The sequence below is a fragment of the Myotis myotis genome, unplaced genomic scaffold (assembly GCF_014108235.1).
Source record: "Myotis myotis isolate mMyoMyo1 unplaced genomic scaffold, mMyoMyo1.p scaffold_m19_p_17, whole genome shotgun sequence".
Classification (NCBI taxonomy): domain Eukaryota; kingdom Metazoa; phylum Chordata; class Mammalia; order Chiroptera; family Vespertilionidae; genus Myotis; species Myotis myotis.
In genome coordinates, this window is record NW_023416321.1 from 22,280,723 (window position 1) to 22,300,129 (window position 19,407).

General features: G+C 39.7%; 1 protein-coding gene across 12 annotated transcripts in view; it reads left to right on the top strand.

Annotated features, from left to right (window-relative positions):
• Positions 1-19,407, top strand: part of USP32 (ubiquitin specific peptidase 32) — a 124,501-nt gene that overhangs the window by 64,470 nt on the left and 40,624 nt on the right. For all 12 annotated transcript variants that reach the window (XM_036340272.1, XM_036340263.1, XM_036340267.1 and 9 more), the window contains 6 exons: positions 19-81; positions 4,521-4,604; positions 5,605-5,666; positions 13,525-13,627; positions 16,813-17,005; positions 19,167-19,342. In XM_036340272.1, coding sequence (XP_036196165.1) covers positions 19-81; positions 4,521-4,604; positions 5,605-5,666; positions 13,525-13,627; positions 16,813-17,005; positions 19,167-19,342 — 681 coding nt within the window. The remainder of the gene's footprint in view (positions 1-18; positions 82-4,520; positions 4,605-5,604; positions 5,667-13,524; positions 13,628-16,812; positions 17,006-19,166; positions 19,343-19,407) is intronic.

Below are 19,407 nucleotides of genomic sequence, written 5' to 3' on the forward strand. Positions count from 1 at the left end.
GAATTTCTCTTTTTAAAGGAATTACATACTGATCTATCTGATATTGTAGAAGGCATATTGAGTGCACATGACACAACAAAGGTGAGTTTAGCCAGGACTAACTTATCCTTTTCTAAAAATATCATGTACCAAAAATTGGGATATATAGTATATAATATTTTAATCTGTTCTGGATCATCTGTACCAACTGCTTATTTGGATCTGTGGTAACAGTACCTCCAGGTTGACTCTAAAGACAGTCCATTCCATGTGTTTTATGTATAAAAACATTTATTATAAGCTAGGCATTTTATAAAAATTAAGTAGACACAGCCCTTGTCAAAATAGTTTATAATTTTTATTTCTTCCATTTTAATAAGTTATGGTAAGGCTAACCTTATATTGAGCAAAAGAAGCCCCATAAAAAGAATATACTGTATGATTCCATTTATATGAAGTCAGGAACAGGGGCAAAACTAACAGATGATGGTAGGCATTAGAATAATGATTTTTTAATACTAATCTGGGTGGTCCATGTATTCCTAAAAGAGTTTGTTTTTTTGTTGTTGTTTTTTTAAATAGTACTGGTAAGGCCCGCTCAAGTTCTTGAGTACTAGCCAAAATAAGCATGTACTTTATAAAGAATAAATCCTTTAATTTTTTAATTTGATAATATTTATTACTAAGACTATTATAATAGGTTTACTCCTATAGTTTGATTTATTGGGATATATGTGTGTGTCCCTGTGAAACTGAAAATAAGCTACATATTGTGAGGCATATTTGAGTTAATTTGAGCCTTTCCACTCAAACACTGACGTACCAAGTAGCAGATTGGTTATAAAAGTTTAGATTTAAAAAGTAACATCAGTGTTTTTTTCTTTCTTCAATCATAATTCCAGAAGGAATCATCATAGTCTTATTAACTGGTGCTCAATAGAAAGTTAATAGAAATGAATTTTATAGGGCTTGAGCTTTGTTTGGCATTTCAGTCATCTTGCCTTCATTTACCTTTTTTTTTTTTTTTTTTGCCAAAAACTATGGCATCTACTTCTATTTGGAGTGTATAGAAAACCTGGGAGAGTTTCTGTTAGAAAATGCCTTATGTACAGATATAATTGCTAACACTTTTTTTTCTGAGTGTTTAATAAGTATGTAGGTATTATTGCTGTCTATTTTTATGTAAGATAGAGTTGCTACTTCTGGCTCTGCTGTGAACATTAAAAAGATAATTTAGCTTTTCAACTCCATGTAACCATGATAATGAATGGTTAGCGTTTGATTTGATTTTTTTATTATTGATTATTTACAGAGAGGAAGGGAGAGGGATAGAGAGTTAGAAATGAGAGAGAAACATAGATCAGTTGCCTCCTGCACACCCCCTATTGGGGATGTGCCTGCAACCAAGGTATGTGCCCTTGACCAGAATCGAACCTGGGACCCTTCAGTCCCCAGGCCGACGCTCTATCCACTGAGCCAAACCAGTTAGGTCTAATTTTTCACTTTTTAATATTTTTTGTTGATTTTTTAGAGAGAGAGTAAGGGAGAAGGATAGAGAGATAGAAGCATTGATAAGAGAGAAACATCATTGATAGGTTGCCTCCTGTACACCCCCTACCTGTCATATGCCCCCACAGGGAATTGAACCAGTGACCTTTTGGTTCCTGGGTCGATTCTCAGCCACTGAGCCACACCAGCCAGGGTGGTTAGAATTTTAGAATGGAACTTGGACCTTTCAACCAAAGCTATTAACCATACCCATTTGTGACTAGATTGTGCCTATATTACCCATTATTTTGTACCTTTAGATTGGTATTAACATACTTAATAGAAATTGTATCCTGAAAGTAAGTAATTATAGTGCTTTAAGATCTTTCCTTATTACATACTAGAGGCCTGGTGCACAAAAATTTGTGCACTCGGGGGGAAGAGGGGGTCCCTCAGCCCGGCCTGTGCCCTCTCGCAGTCTGGGACCCCTTGGGAGATAACGACCTGCTGGCTTAGGCCTGCTCCCGTGTGGCAGAGGGCAGGCCCAATTCCTAGGTGCAGCCCCTGGTCGGGCTCAGAGCAGGGCCGATTGGGGAGTTGGGGCGCCGCCCCATCATGCACAGAGCAGGGCAGATTGGGAGGTTGTGATGCCACCTTCAGTCACGCTCAGGGTAGGGCCAATTGGGGGGTTGGGGCACCATCCCCTGTCACACTCAAGGCAGGGTCGATGGGGAGGTTGCGGCGCCACCCCCTGTCACGTACAGAGCAGGGCCAATCAGGGGGTTGGGGCGCTGCCCCCGTCACACACAGAGCAGGGCCCATCAGGGGGTTGGGGCACCGCCCTCTATCACCACAGAGCAGGGCCGATCAGGGGGTTGGGGCGCCGCCACTCTCACACTCAGGGCAGGGCCAATGGGGAGTTTATGGCTCTACCCCATCACACACGGAGCAGGGCCCGTGGGGGGGGGGGGGGTTGGGGAGCTCCCCCCTATCAGGCACAGAGCAGGGCTGCTCAGGGGGTTGGGGCCCCGCCCCCTGTCACACACAGAGCCGCAAGGTGATCAGGGGGTTTGGGCGCTGCCCCCTGTCAACGCTGATCCCGGTGCTGGGAGGCATATTACCCTTTTACTATATAGGGTAGAGGCCTGGTGCATGGGTGGGGCCGGCTGGTTTGCCCTGAAGGGTGTCCTGGATCAGGGTGGGGGTCCCCACTGGGGTGCCTGGCCAGTCTGGGTGAGGGGCTGAGGGCTGTTTTCAGGCTGGGGGTGACTGAAGTTCCCAACCGCTCCTTTTTACTTTTTTTTTTTTTTTTTTATTCTGGCCCAGCTTTACCTTGAGGCTTGGCTCCAGCTCTTAGGCCTCCCTCCGGTGCTGAAAGTAGGTTTCTGGCCTTTGCTTATAATGTTGCGAATCTGCTGGCTGAAGTCCGGTGGTATTTGTTACAATGTTTCTTAAACTGCCCGCTCAGAGGCCTGCAGTCGCAAGCAAGCCTCATGTTAGTTTCAAGCTGCCTGGCTGCCCGCCACCATCTTGGCTGCCAGTTAATTTGCATATCTCGCTGATTAGCCAATGGGAAGGGTAGTGGTCGTACGCCAATTACCATGTTTCTCTTTTATTAGTGTAGATGGTTATTTTATATTGAGAAGAGAATATATCAATATCATTAAATAATAAAAGCTAAAACATTTTTTAGCTAGGGTTATTAGGTAATTGTTGAATACATGAAATATGAAATATTTGGTTATATTTTTGCCAGATAAGAAAAAATATATATCATCTTCTACATGGTATATGTAATTTTTGGTGCTCTTTGGCAACACAAAAATGTTGCTTTCCCAACTTATAAAAATGTAATGTTAAACTGCATTTTGGAGAAATGTTAAGTAGACATTAAATCTTTAAGAAGTCTGATAATATTGCTCTTTGTTACTAAGAAGGTCTTAGAATGTTGTTAGAATGAAAGGACTGGGTTATACTCAGACTCTTCGACCAGGAGTTAAACTGATCCAGTCAGCTTTAGTCAATGGAAAGAGCATCAATGCTGGAGGTCACAAGGTTGGGTTGGGATTTGAACTAGAAGTTTAATGCGGATTTGAATAAAGCATCAGATTTCTCCTTGAAGGTGAAGAGAAATGAACCCACTATGTTTTGACCTTAAAATTCTCTGAAATTGGCATTTCAAAAGTGAGAACTTTTTATTCTTCCAAGAATTGTAATCCTCCCCACACTGAAGCCTAGAGATTGCAAGTCCTAAGGGAGGTGCTTGAAGGCATGCCTGGAAGTTGTTATTTTTGTACCACATTTCATTTCAGTTTCACAGTGTTAATTTAAGTGTGTTCCTTAGCGACATGTACTGTCGTTTTATAAAGGAAATAACCCAGTCCTCCAGTTTATACATCATATCCGGCATTCCCACACCATTTTTTCATGACCTATTAATATATTGGTCTCTGTGCTATAGTGGAATCTTAGGTTTTGCATAAAAAAGAAAAAAGAAAAAAAAAAGAATACTCCATTTTCCTTACCCAGAGCTTTTTGTAGTTTTCCATAGGTAACCATTGAAACAGAAGATACTGTTATTTTCCAGGTCTTGCTGAAACAAAATTGTTGATGATAGATTGTCCTCATTACCATTGACTGTTTCAACAGATTTTTGTTACTTTTAAACTTATTCTAGTTAGCTGGACTACTTGTCATATGAACATATAGAATTTATTTTATTTTAAATATATTTTTTTTAAATTTAACTCAGATAGAGGAAGGGGGAGGGAAAGAGTCATAGAAACATCATTGATGAGAGAGAATCATTGATTAGCAGCCTCCTTCATGTCCCCTACGGGGGATCGAGCCTTTAACCCTGGCATGTGCCCTCCTGGTTCATGGGTCAATGCTCAGCCACTGAGCCACACGGGCCAGGCTAGAATCTACTTTAAATTATTGGTTTGTTTTCAGACAAATGACCGATATAAGTTTAATAAACCAGATTTTATTCAAATGCTATAAAAAATGACATTCTTAGCATGAGATCTTTTTAAATATTGTTTCTCTTTCAGATGGGCCATCTTACTCTAGAAGACTATCAGATCTGGAGTGTGAAAAATGTACTTGCCAATGAATTTTTGAATCTCCTTTTCCAGGTACGTTTAATGTAAATGACAGTTTCAGAGGGTAGTGGTAGCAGTAATTCTATATATTTTCTATTATGTAATAGTTAATGCAACTGGACTGCAAAACCACATATGATAAATAGAACTATATTATCCTAGACATGCTTGAAAGATGGTAAGATAGAGCATGAGTGCCTATTGAACCTTCTCAAAATCATGATGTGGGAGGTAGGAAAGCAGAATATAGGTGATATTGTTTATTTATCTTATCACACCTCATGATAGAGAAGCATGTAGACTTACAGAGAATCATAAAAGCCATCATAATTTACTTTTTCTTCGCTGTTATAGAAAAAAAAGGGCTTCACTTTTTTAAAAGCCCTTCCTAACAAGTGAGATAGTGTGAACAGAGAGTTGGATCATTAGTAGGCAACTATAATTTTTTCAAAGTATACAGTCTCTTTAGTTAGATTATCTTAGTTTCAAGGTGTCTCTTAATTTTTTTTTAGTTTTTATTTATTTATATTTTTATTCTTTATAAGGTCCAAGAAAGATTGAGGGACAAAGAGAGAAGAAAAGTTACCAGGAGTGAAAAGTCATAGAACTTGCTAGATTTTAACTATTTTCCTGAAGTAGTTCTCTTGCCCCAATTTATATAAATACTTTATGGTGTCCTGGCCAGTGTGCCTCAGTTGGTTGGGCATCGTTGCATGCACAGAAAGGTTGCCAGTTCAATTCCCAGTCAGGGAACATGCTTGGGTTGTGGGCTTGATCTCCTGTAGGGGGTCATGTAGGAGGCAGCCTATCAGTGTTTCACTCTCACATTGATGTTTCTCTCTCGTTCTCTCCCTTTCCCGTATTTTCTCTAAAAATCAATTAAAAAAAAAAAGAATAGCTAAAATTTAAAGTTCAAATTTGCTCAAGTAACTCATTAATAGTTCATTAATTGAAAACTCTGCAGAGACTGTGAAAAATACAATCTAGTTATTAGCACCAGTCAATGAAGATTAATTTACCACTTTTTCTTTAGGTATGTCACATAGTTCTGGGATTAAGACCAGCTACTCCAGAAGAGGAAGGACAAATTATTAGGTAAGTTTGTAGTTTCAGTCTGTGTATTTTTCATTATATAGTTGAAATTGCTAACACCCAAAATATATCATTACTAAGTAATATTATGTCCCACTTTAATGTAATCATTATAGTAACACCCTGTTTCTCCAAAACAATTACATATCGAGATATTTTTAAGTAATTTTCTAACCAATGTATTGGATTAATTTAGAAATCAAATTCCATTTCACATTAAAATTGCATTGGTACTAAATTTAATTTTTTGAAATAAGACATTTTATAAGTTAACAGATAGTTCCCAGCCAGCATGGCTCAGTGTTTGAGTGTCGACCTATGAACCAGGAGGTCATGGTTCGATTCCTGGTCAGGGCAAATGCACAGGTTGCAGGCTGGTTCCCCAGTGTGGGGTGTGTAGGAGGCAGCCGATCATTGATTCTCTCTCATTATTGATGTTTCTCTCTTTTCCTCTCCTTTCCTCTTTGAAATCAATTATATATATATATATATATATATATATATATATATATATATATATGTATTTTAATATATATATTTCTTTATTGAGTTCAGAGAGGAAGGAAGAGGGAGAGAGAGATAGAAACATCAATGATGAGAGAGAATCCTTGATCGGCTGCCTCCTGCACGCCCCCTACTGAGGATCGAGCCCACAGCCATAGCATGTGCCCTTGACCAGAATCGAATCTGGGACCCTTCAGTCTGCAGGCCGATGTTCTATCCACTAAGCCAAACTGACTAGGGCTAAAAATATATTTTAAAAAATTAAGATAACAGGTAGCAATTTTTTCTTACTACAAAATAGTTCACATTTATTGTAGAAAGATTAGAAAGTAGACCTAAGCAAAAAGAATAAAAAATGCCCACCATCTCTGTATTTAGATAATTTCTGTTGGCATTTTTATTTATTGAGGTATAATTGACAACTAAAATGATAAGATATTCAAAATATACAATGTGATGATTTCATAAATGTACGTCTTATAAAAGGATTCTCCCCATTGAGTTAAGTAACACTTCTATTACCATCTTTAGCTTTTTTGGGGGGTGGGGGGGAAGGACATTTAAGTTATACTCTCTTAGCAAATTTCAATTATACAAGTGTTATCTACTATAGTCACTATATTATACATTAGATCCACAAACCTTATTCATCTTATAATGAAAATTTGTACCCTTTTAGCAACCTCTTTCTATTTCCCCCAGCCCCAGCAACCATTTCTCTACTCTGTTTCTGATTTGACTTTTTTTTTTTTTTTAAAGATTCCACACATAAGATGATACTGTGCAATATTTATCCTTTTCTGTTTGGCTTATTTCACTTAGCATAACACCCTCCAGCTTCATCCATGTTCTTGTAAATGACAGGATTTCCTTCTTGTTTAAGGCTGAATAATATTCCTGAGAGAGAGAGGTTTTCTTTATCCATTAATTTGTTGTTGACACTTAGGTTGTTTCCATACTTTGGTTATTGTAAATAATATTGCAGTGGAAATGGGAGTACAGCTATCTTTTCAAGATAATGATTTTGTTTTATTTGGACATATACGCAGAAGTAGGACTGCTGGATCATATGGTAGTTCTATTTTTAATTTCTTGAGAAACCTCAATAATGTTTTTCATAGTGGTTAGCCCAGTTTTCATTCCCATCAGGAGTGTACAAGGGTTTCTTTTTCTACACATCCTTACCAGAATTTGTTATACTTTGTTTTTTTGGTAATAGCCTAACAAATGTGAGGTGATATTGTGGTTTTGATTTGTATTTCCCTGATGATTAGTGATGTTGAGCACCTTCGCATGTTCCTGTTCACTATTTGTATGTCTTTTTTGTAAAAATATCCTTTGCCCATTTTTTAAATTGGGTTGTTTTTTGTTTGTTTTGCTATTGAGTTACATGAGTTCCTTGTATATTTTGCATATTAGCCCTTTATCAGTTATGTAGTTTGCAATATTTCCTCCCATTCATTAGGTTTCCTTTCCTTTTTGTTGATGGTTGCATGTTAGCACTTTTTACATTCATATAACCACATATGTTTATGCCTCTGATGGAATTTATAAATTTTTTTATAAAAAAAGAATATTCTGAAATATTGTTTTATTTTCTGCGTGCATTTTCAATGCATATCTTATATATAAGTTATACTTTTACATATTAATAAAGGCTTCTTATAATTTAAATGATTAACTAATAGTTCCTATTCGTCCCCTATTTATATTTCTTTAATGTATGTATATGGGAAAATTTAGTAATAAAGTATGTACATCTTTGGTTAAGGATTTACTTAGGCAAAATTACTTGAGGTAAAATACCTGAATTGGTTAGGCCTGCACATTTTTATATTTATAACTCAATTTTTAATACCTTGATTATTTTTCATTGCTTTAGAGCAGGGGTAGGGAACCTTTTTTCTGCCAAGGGCCATTTGGATATTTATAACATCATTAGAGCCCAGTGCATGAATTCGTGCATGGGTAGAGTCCCTAGGCCTGGCCCGCAATGAGGGTCGATCCGTGGGGTGACCTGCGGGGTAGTCAGGGGGCCCCTTCCTGCATCTGCATTGGCTGGCCTGGGGCCTGCGGGCTGGGGACAACTCCTGCATTGAGTGTCTGCCCCCTGGCGGTCAGTGCATGTCATAGCAACCAATCGTTCCACCCGTCATTCTGCTGTTTGGTCTATTTGCATATTAGGCTTCTATTATATAGGACTAGAGGCCCGGTGCACAAAAATTTGTGCACTCGGGGGGAAGAGGGGGTCCCTCAGCCTGGCCTGTGCCCTCTCGCAGTCTGGGACCCCTCGGGAGATAACGGCCTGCTGGCTTAGGCCTGCTCCCGTGTGGCAGAGGGCAGGCCCAATCCCTAGGTGCAGCCCCTGGTCAGAGCAGGGCCTATTGGGGAATTGGGGCGCCGCCCCCTGTCATGCACAGAGCAGGTCGGATCGGGAGGTTGCGATGCCACCCCCAGTCACGCTCAGGGTAGGGCCGATTGGGGGGTTGGGGCACCGCCCCCTGTCACACTCAAGGCAGGGTCGATGGGGAGGTTGCGGCGCCACCCCATCACGCACAGAGCAGGGCCAATCCGGGAGTTGGGGCACCGCCCCCTGTCACACACAGAGCAGGGCGGATCAGGGGGTTGGGGCGCCGCCACTCTCACACTCAGGGCAGGGCCGATGGGGAGGTTATGGTTCTACCCTGTCACACATAGAGCAGGGCCCGTGGGGGGTGGGGCGTTGGGGCGCCGCACCCTGTCACACACAGAGCAGGGCCGATCAGGGGGTTGGGGTGCTGCATCCTGTCACACACAGAGCTGCAGGGCGATCAGAGGTTGGGGCGCTCCCCCGTATCAGGCACAGAGCAGGGCTGATCAGGAGGTTGGGACGCCTTCCCCTGTCACGAACAGAGTAGGGTGGATAGGGAGGTTGTGGCCCCACCCCCTGTCACACACAGAGCCGCAGGGCGATCAGGGGGTTTGGGCGCTGCCCCCTGTCACACTGATCCCGGTGCCGGGAGGCCTCTCGGCTCCGCTGATCCCGGTGCTGGGAGGCATATTACCCTTTTACTATATAGGATAGAGGCCTGGTGCATGGGTGGGGCTGGCTGGTTTGCCCTGAAGGGTGTCCTGGATCAGGGTGGGGGGTCCCCACTGGGGTGCCTGGCCAGCCTGGGTGAGGGGATGATGGCTGTTTGCAGCTGGTCACACACCCTTCAGGGTTGGGGTCCCCACTGGGGTGCCTGGCCAGCCTGGGTGAGGGGCTGAGGGCTGTTTGCAGCTGGTCACACACCCTTCAGGGTGGGGGTCCCCACTGGGGTGCCTGGCCAGTCTGGGTGAAGGGCTGAGGGCTGTTTTCAGGCTGGCGGGTGATGGAAGCTCCCAACCGCTCCTTTTTTTCTTTTTTTTTTCTTTTTTTAATTCTGGGCCAGCTTTAGCTCTGAGGCTCCAGCTCTTAGGCCTCGGCTGCTGAAAGTAGGTAATCGAAACAATGTATAACTCCAGCTCTGACTCCAGCTCTGAGGTCCCAGCTCGCTGAAAGCTGGTTTCTGGGTGTTTTTTTTTTTAGCTTTTATATTTGTTAAAATGTTTCAAACTGCAGGCTCAGAGGCCTACAAAGCAGGTGGGGAACGTTGGTTTCCTCCGTCACTGAAGCAAGCAAGCCTCATGTTAGTTTCAAGTTGCCTGGCTGCCGGCCGCCATCTTGGCTGACGGTTAATTTGCATATCTCCCTGATTAGCCAATGGGAAGGGTAGCGGTCATACGCCAATTACCATGTTTCTCTTTTATTAGATTAGATTCTCAGGCTATACAAAATTATCATCTTAAAAATTAACCTGCTGTATTTGGTCAAACATTTAATTAACATACCCCTGATGCCTTGCCAGGGCCAGAAGAAATGATTTTGCTGGCCTTTAATGGCCCCGGGCCAGACATTCCCCACTCCTGCTTTAGGGTTACCATTATATAATGTTAATGTCTAGAAAGTTTCAGAAACAGGACTAAATCTCAACTAAACTTTGCCTTTAGAATAAACTCTCAATATATAGCTTATAACTCATATATTTCTTAAAAGCAGTGTGTACACAAATTTTTCAGTAGTTTTTTTTTTGGCTTTGGACTACTTGATAAAAGAGTTTACTGAAGTAGAGTTGTTTGGAATACTTGAGAACAGGATTATATGGTCAAAATTTAAACAGGCAATGCCACCTGGCCTGTGTGGCTCAGTGGTTGAGCATCAACCCATGAACTAGGAGATCACAGTTCGATTCCCAGTCAGGGCATATGCCTGGGTTGTGGGCTTCATCCCCATTAGGAGGATAGGGGGCACAGGGCGGCCAGTTGATTATTCTCTCTCATCATTGATGTTTCTCTCTCTCTCTCCTTCCCTCTCTCTGAAATCAATAAAAACATTTTTTTTAAAAAAGGAAAAAAAGATTTTATGAGGATGTGGAGAAATTGGGACCTTCATACATTGCTGGTGGAAATGTAAAATGGTGTAGCTGTTGTGGAAAACAATTTGGTCATTCCTCAACATGGTATTACTACATAACTCAGCAGTTCCAATTTTAAGTGTATAATTAAAACATTTTTAAACAGGATGTACATAGATGTTCATAACAGTGCTATTCAAAATAGCTAAAAGGCAGAATCAGTCCAAATAGCTACCAATGAATGAATGGATAAACCAAATGTGGTTTATAGGTACCGTGGAATATTATTCAGCATAAAACAGAAAAATGTTGTGATACATGCTACAACATGAATGGACCTCACAAATGAAAGAAGCTATTCACAGTAGGTCACATACTGTATGATTCCATTTGTATGAAATATCCAGAATATGTAAATCCATAGGTACAGAAAACAGATGGATGATTGTCAAGGGATGGGGGAAGGGAATAATAGGGGAAAACTGCTTAATGTATAACTGCTTCATTGGGGTGTATGAAAATGTTTGGGAGAAATTGACATAACATAAAGTGAACCATTTTAAAGCATATAATTCAGTGACATTTAGTACACCATTTCACATCCACTAGAACATTTATGATAGAAAAGGCAGATGCGTTGGTGAGAATCTGGAGAAACAAGAATAGAACCCTCATATGTTGCTAATGGAAATGTTAGGTGGTACTTTGCAAAAACACTTCACCAGTTTCAAATTATTAGATGTTAGATGGAGAAACAAAATGTGGTGTATATGTACTTTTGGAATATTATTCAGTAATAAAAAAAGCACAAACTAAGGATACCTGCTATAATATAGATGAACCTCAAAAACATTATGCTAAATAAAAGAGGCCAGATATAAAAGACCTTTGTGTTATATCATTCCATTTATATGAAATGTTCACATAATGGAAGTTTATAAGAGATAGTAAATAGACTAGTGGTTTTCTAGGTCTAAAGGTGGTAACACAGATTGACTAAAAATAGATATATTTTTGGGGTAATTGAAATATTCTAAAATTCTACTGTGGTGCTGGTTGCACATGTCTGCAAATTTATCAAAATCATTGAGTTGTGTACTTAATCCAGGTAAATTGTATGATATGTAAAATATTCCTCAATAAAGCTGTTTTTAAAACATCATCAGGCCCTAGCTGGTTTGGCTCAATGGATAGAGTGTCAGCCTACGGACTGAAGGGTCCCAGGTTCGATTCCAGTGGGTACATGCCCAGGTTGCAGGCTCTATCCCAGGGGTGGGCAACCCCTGGCACACGTGCCAAACATGGCACGCCAGTAACTTTTGCTGGTGCATGAAACCCTCTCTTATAATCTTCCATTTACAATTTTTGTGAACATTTGAATGAGTTAAATGTTAAATTACAAGGAACTGGCAAGACACTTGATGTTATGTTTGGTTACATAAAGGCTTTTGAAAAGAAACTGGGCCCTGACTGGTTTGGCTCAGCGGGTAGAGCGTCGGCCTGCGGACTGAAGGGTCCCAGGTTCGATTCCGGTCGGGGGCATGTATCTTGGTTGCGGGCACATCCCCAGTGGGGGGTGTGTGGGAGGCAGCTGATCGATGTTTCTCTCTCATCGATGTTTCTAACTATCCCTCTCCATTCCTCTCTGTAAAAAAATCAATAAAATATATTAAAAAAAAAAAGAAAAGAAACTGGAAGTCTTTAAGAGGGATGTGGATGGTGAGAGATTTAGATATTTCCCAAACCTCAAGAGGCACATCAAAGACCTCCCAAAAGATGACAGAACAGACTGTCAAAGCCTTCAAAAGCTGTTTTTAAACATCATCGAGTCAACTATTGAGCAGTTCTTCTCAAGATTTGCGAAATTCAGAGAACTGGAAGAGACAGCAAAATTCATGAGGTTTCCAGATAGCATGAAACTGGAGGAACTAAACTTACAAATGTTTTCATGGATAGACATGGCTGACTTTGAAATGCAGTTGATTGAATTTCAGTGTAGCTCAATTTGGAAGCAGAAATTTATTGACCTTAAAGTTGACTTGGAAAACATTGAAATAAAGCCATTAGAGACAGGAGTACCAGAGAGAAATGTTGAAAACAAACTATTGAGGACTTGGAATGCCATTCCAGAAAATTTTTTCTGTTTTAAAAACTTTACAGCAGCGTTACTCTCCATGTTTTCATCCACATACGCTTGTGAATCTTTGTTCTCAGTGATGAATTTTGTTAAGTCTCGTAATAGGAGTAGCCTGACGGATAAAAGTATATCTCTGAAGGTCACGAAATATAAACCTGATGTAAAATCTCTGTCATCAGTGATGCAGCAGCAAAAGTCCCACTGATAATATCAAACAGAGTCATAAAGTTTTCTGTCGGACTATCAGTGTACATGTATACATTAAAAAATAAATGTATTTTTCATCATCATATACTGTGTTTTTGTCGCTCGAATGAATTTTATTTCTTCAAGGTTCTTCACATACGTACACCTTAAGAGATATCAAGTAGGCGTAACATGTTCTCAAAAAATTAGGGTTGGCACGCAGAAGAATTTTGAGTCAGAGATTTTGCTGGTTTTGGCATGCACTCACAAAAAGGTTGCCCACCCCTGCTCTATCCCCAGTAGGAGACATGTAGGAGGCAACTGATCAGTGATCCTCTCTCATCATTGATGTTTCTCTCTCCCCCTCTCCCTTCCTCTCTGAAATCAATAAAAATTAAAAAATAAAAACATCATCAGTATGAGTGATACTTGACAGTGGTATTGTGACTCCCTGAAATTGGCTTATCAGTATTTCACTAATCGAAATTATAGTCATTTCCCAAGTATATCTATTTATTTCATGTTTTTCCCTTGTAAAAATTGCTAATGATAATTTGTGGGTGTGTGGTCATCTGTTTCACACACCATTTGATGTACTAAATTTCTTTTGTATGTGTAGAGGATGGTTAGAACGGGAGAGCAGGTATGGTCTGCAACCAGGACACAATTGGTTTATCATCTCCATGCAGTGGTGGCAGCAGTGGAAGGACTATGTCAAATATGTGAGTAAGATTTCTGTTTACCTACCTTTTTCATAGGATTTTCAATTCTACAGACTTTGGGTGACTACTGGCTAATAATAAAATGCTCCAACTTAAAGATTTGAAGGGTATAGAAATGATTTCCCATAAAATACTTGCTATGTACCAGGCTCTATGCTTACAGATTTCCTCCCTGCAACAACTCTGTGAGGAAGGTAATATTGGGCATGCAGGTGCATGTATATACACCATATACACCTTACATATCTCATTTAGTCCTCACAATCTCTGTGAGGAAGGTGGTATTATATCTATTTTACCTGTGAGGAACCTGAGACTGGGACTAGAGGTAACCTGAATTTCTTGCTCAGAGTGGAAGTTCTGGAATCAAATATAAGGACTGACTTTAAATCCAGGGGCATGTCAACCACATTATACTTCATTATTTCACCTTTTTTATCAAAAAGTTGAAGATTCCTGGGTGATTTTCTATTCAAGAAAGTTAATTTCAGAGGTAATATTAGAACCCAATTTCTAAACGATAACCTGACATTGTTCCATACAGAGTTAGAGAAGAAATTATTAGTGAATATTCTACTCTTATTTAAAACATACAAGGGATTTTTTTTCGGAAAACTGAAAACAGTAATTCCAGTAATCAAATTCTCCATTTTCGAGAGTCAGTTGATACATTTTGTTGACTCGTTGTCAGTTGCCAAATGATTACTAACCAAAAATCTAATAATTTTATTCATATTTTTCCTATATGCCCTTTTCTATCATTGTTTATCAGAAAATATTGGTAGATTGTTTACATTATTTTTCTTATCTTTCTACCTGGTTCTTTTTTCCTTTTGCCGAGGTTAGTAGTTTGTTTTCACACATAAAATATGTTAATTGGAAAAGGTAGACTTTAAATATCACTGAAGGAGTGAAAGTAGGCAAATGACTTCAAAGACCTTATAGATAATGATAGTGATTGTAGGTAGAAAATGAGAGTATTAGGTAACATGTCACAGTCTATTTTGAAATTATTTTTGTCTTTACGTTCTTACTTTGACCTTAGAATAAATGGTTATTAATGTCTTACTAGCTACAGACTCAAAGAATAACCTAGCTTTGTACTTGAGGTATTACTTTTTGCTTCTTGTAGGAACATGATAGAGGTCTTGCTCTTAGCAGCATATCTCTTATGAAACGGAAGTGCAGCCCTGGCCAGGTGGCTTAGTTGGTTGGGGCATCGTTCCATGTACTAAAGAGTTGTGGGTTTGATCCCTGGTTGGGGCATGTGTGAAAGGCAGCTGATATTCTCTCTCTCTCTCATTCTCTCTCTCTCTCTCTCCCCCTCCCCCTCCCTCCCTCCCTCCCTCCCGCCTTCCACTTTCTCAAAAAAAATATCCTCAGATGAGGATTAACTAAAAAAAAAAAATTGTAGTATACAGGGTGGGGCAAAAGTAGGTTTACAGTTCATATGGAAAATAATACAGTAATTAATAAATAATAAACTATGCTTTGTGTACTCAACACTGTAGACCTACTTTGCCCCACCCTGTACATATGTATAAAGCATAAAAAGAAATTGTATCATCACTGACAGAGAAGAAAGTGAATCCTGAAGTTTGATATATCATAAGCCATTTATACAACTTAAAAGAAATCATAAAATTCTCAAAATAGAATTATATTCAAGTTCCACATAGGCTTTTTAGGAGTAATTGACTCACATAAAAATAAGGAAATTGTTCAACATGGGTGAAACTTTATCTATTTAGAGACCTATCTTTCTAAAAACACAGTCTTCTAGGATAATTTCTGATAGTTACAGACCAAGAAGTAAGTAAAAACAAAAAGATCCTTTGATGTTTGCGGGGATGGGCAGGGCTTCCCAGAGCAACTGGAAATAACATACTCAAAAAGTAGCCCATGACTACAATATATAACCATTATTGGTTTGTTCAACGTACTGGTATAGAAGGAAAGTGATAACATTAGTTGTCTGAAAATGTTGATAATTGCACTGGAAGCCAAGAAGAATGGAAGCAATGACAAGAATTATAGGACAGAGAAGGGGAAAGAACAAAAAACCTGAGTAATGGTGTCAGTTTTAGGCAGTGCCAGACACTGAGAGCAGTAGATTCCTAGAATAGAAAAAAAAAAGGCCAAAGACAGACCACTGTAGTTTGGTACATTGGAAAACAAGTGAAGAAAAGCACTATTCTCCAAGTCTACAGGGTGCATCATTCACTGTGCCATGTTAAAGGACATACGGTGCCCTAACCGGTTTGGCTCAATGGATAGAGCGTTGGCCTGCGGAATCAAGAGTCCCGGGCTCGATTCTGGTCAAGGGCATGTACCTTGGTTGCGGGCACACCCCCAGTAGGGAGTGTGTAGGAGGCAGCTGATCGATGTTTCTCTCTTATCGATGTTTCTTTTTTTTTTTTTTTTTTTAAATATATTTTATTGATTTTTTACAGAGAGGAAGGGAGAGAGATAGAGAGTTAGAAACATCGATGAGAGAGAAACATCGATCAGCTGCCTCCTGCACATCTCCCACTGGAGATATGCCCGCAACCCAGGTACATGCCCTCGACCGGAATCGAACCCGGGACCCTTCAGTCCGCAGGCCGACGCTCTATCCACTGAGCCAAACCGGTTTCGGCGATGTTTCTAACTCTCTATTCCTCTCTGTAAAAAATCAATAATATATATATATTTTTTTTTTTTTTAAATATATTTTATTGATTTTTTACAGAGAGGAAGGGAGAGAGATAGTTAGAAACATCGATGAGAGAGAAACATCGATCAGTTGCCTCCTGCACATCTCCCACTGGGGATGTGCCCGCAACCCAGGTACATGCCCTTGACCGGAATCGAACCTGGGACCTTTCAGTCCGCAGGCCGACGCTCTATCCACTGAGCCAAACCGGTTCCGGCAATAAAATATATTTTTAAAAAAGACACATGGTATGCTCTGGCTAGTGTGACTTGGTTGGGTGTGTCTCATGCACCCAAAGTTGCCAGTTTGATTCCTGGGCAGGGCAGGCTTGATTCCTTCCCAGGTTGCAGGCTTCATACCCAGCAGGGGGCACTGATTGATGTTTCCCTCTGGCACTGATGTTTCCCTTTCTCCCTTTCTCTCTCTCTCTAAAATAGATAAAAACGTTTTTTTAAATTTACCTCCTAATATCTGACTTCATGATTTTTAGGATGCTAGCCCTGTTGTGATTGAGCCATCATCTGTTCTGAATGGAGGAAAATATTCATTTGGAACAGTACATTCTATAGAGCAGAGTGAAGATAGAATTGGAGGAGGCAGCCTCAGTTATGTGAATACCACAGAAGAGAAATTTTCAGACAATATTTCTACTGCATCTGAAGCCTCAGAAACTGCTGGCAGTGGTAAGTCTGACTTGTTTCCCATGGGGTTTAGTCAGGGTCAGTTCTTAAAGGAGTATACTTTGTCAGAGTGTGCTTAGTAGAATATTGGGCATCAGGTTTCCAGTCACAGAAACAAGTTTTGAATGAAATGGTTATTTATGAGATTCTTGAAAATATTTTCACTGATTAAGCCACATTTCCCTGTATTGCTACTAAATTATTTTGTCAGTAAGTTTAAAGTTGGTAAATAAAAATCTAAATTTCTTTCTTCGGGACTTTGTAACTATAAGCATACCTTTACTGGATTAAATACATTTTCATATCAAATTCTACAGATATGTTAGACTGGAATCTGGGGGATTGTTTTAAATTTTGAGAAACAATTCATAATGCTTCCCATAATTCCCTTCGTCCCTTGATACCTAAAACTCAGTGGTTCTACTCTAAGTTGGGACTCATGAGGAAGATGCTTTGGTGTTTTTATGCCTCAACTGAATTGAGTTGATCCCTATTATTCTGCTGACATAAAAGGAGGACTTTCAGTCTTATTCTGTTGTTATTTCATCTTTGAGATCTTTTTTTTTCTTCTTCTTCTATTAAAGGAGTAGCCAAAATGGACAGAGCTAGCATTTTAGGAAACTGTTGAATTTACTGCTTCTCTTTCCCCATCTGACATTACAAAGATCAGTTAGCAGTCCTAGCTCTCCCTTCACACCAAATTATTTCTTAACCCTTCTTTTATATATATTCTTATTAAAAAGAAAAAAATATATTTTTATTGATTTCAGAGAGGAAGGGAGAGGGAAAGAGAGATAGAAACATCAATGATGAGAGAGAATCATTGATTGGTTGCCTCCTGCACTCCCTACAATGGGGATTGAGCCTGCAACCTGGGCATGTGCCCTGTATGGGAATTCAACTGTGACCTCCTGTTTCATATGTCGATGCTCAACCAGTGAGACACGCTAGTCAATCGGGTTAACCCTCCATTTGACATATACTCACTTTATAACCTGTGTTATTATAAGCTGAGCAGTGCCACACTTAGAAGGTTTAAAGTGACTAATGGCTAGAATGTTTACCTCAGATTAACATGTAGTTAGTTAAGAATTAAAATTTCTTAAAATATCATTGAAGTTCAGCCCTAGCGGGTTTGGCTCCGAGAATAGAGCTTTGGCCTGTGGACTGAAGGGTCTCAGGTTCGATTCAGGTCAAGGGCACATGCCTGGGTTGTGGGCTCGATCCCCAGTGGGTGGCATACAGGAGGCAGCCGATTAATGATTCTCTTTCATCATTGATGTGTCTATCTTTCTCTCCCTCCCCCTTCCTCTCTGAAATCAATAAAAATATATTTTAAAAATATATATCATTGAAGTTCACAACTCTAAGTTGTCATTAATCATTTTCCTGTGTGTATATTTCTATTGTAATGTTAATACCTTTCTTTCAAATAGATTCATTAGGGGACATTTTCTTACCCCCAGCATTCTTCTGTTGAAGTTGTTATTTTAGCTCCTTCCCTTTGGTTTAGACGTCTTTTTTTTTTTTTTTAATCCTCACTCGAGGGTATTTTTCTATTGATTTTGAGAGAGTGGAATGGAGGGGGAGAGACAGAGAGAAAAACATTGATTGGTTGCTTCCCGCACACACTTTGATGGGGGCTTGGGGATTGAACCTGCAACTAAGGTACGTGACCTTGACCAAATCAAACCCACGACCCTTTAGTCCTCAGGCCAACATTCTCTCCACTGAGCCAAACTGACTAGGCCTGGTTTAGACTTATCACCATCATCTTCCAAAAACATTTGGGATGTGTTTCCAGGTAGAAGAGAAGAATTATGGGAGACTGGGAGAGAGCCCAGTTACTTGGCTATACTTTTTCCTTTCCCATTAGAGGACATATAATTCTTGTTGTAAATTATCAGATATTCTAGGAGGCTGTCCAAATGTTCATGTGGTAACAATTTTTAAAGTTTTTATTTCACCTAATATTATGTTAGGTATTGTCCAGAAAGAAATACATCTGTATTTCCTAGCTTCTGCAGATTTATCAGAATCGACTGTACTGACATGCCAAGAGAATAATAGCATTAACCTAAAACATGGACATTGAATTCATATCTTCAAGCCTATTCATGTATAATAACTAAAAATAGAGATTCCATCCTCTGTTTCCTTACAGGCTTTTTGTATTCAGCCACACCAGGAGCAGATATGTGCTTTGCTCGACAACACAACATTTTAGACAGTAACAACCAGTGTTTCCTAGGAGCCAATGGGAATATTTTGTTGCATCTCAATCCTCAGAAACCAGGGGCTATTGATAACCAGCCACTAGTAACTCAAGAGCCAGTAAAGGTAAGTAATTTGACAACTACTTAAAATCATTCTCTTTCAGATTGCTTATAAGTTTTATTCTAGAG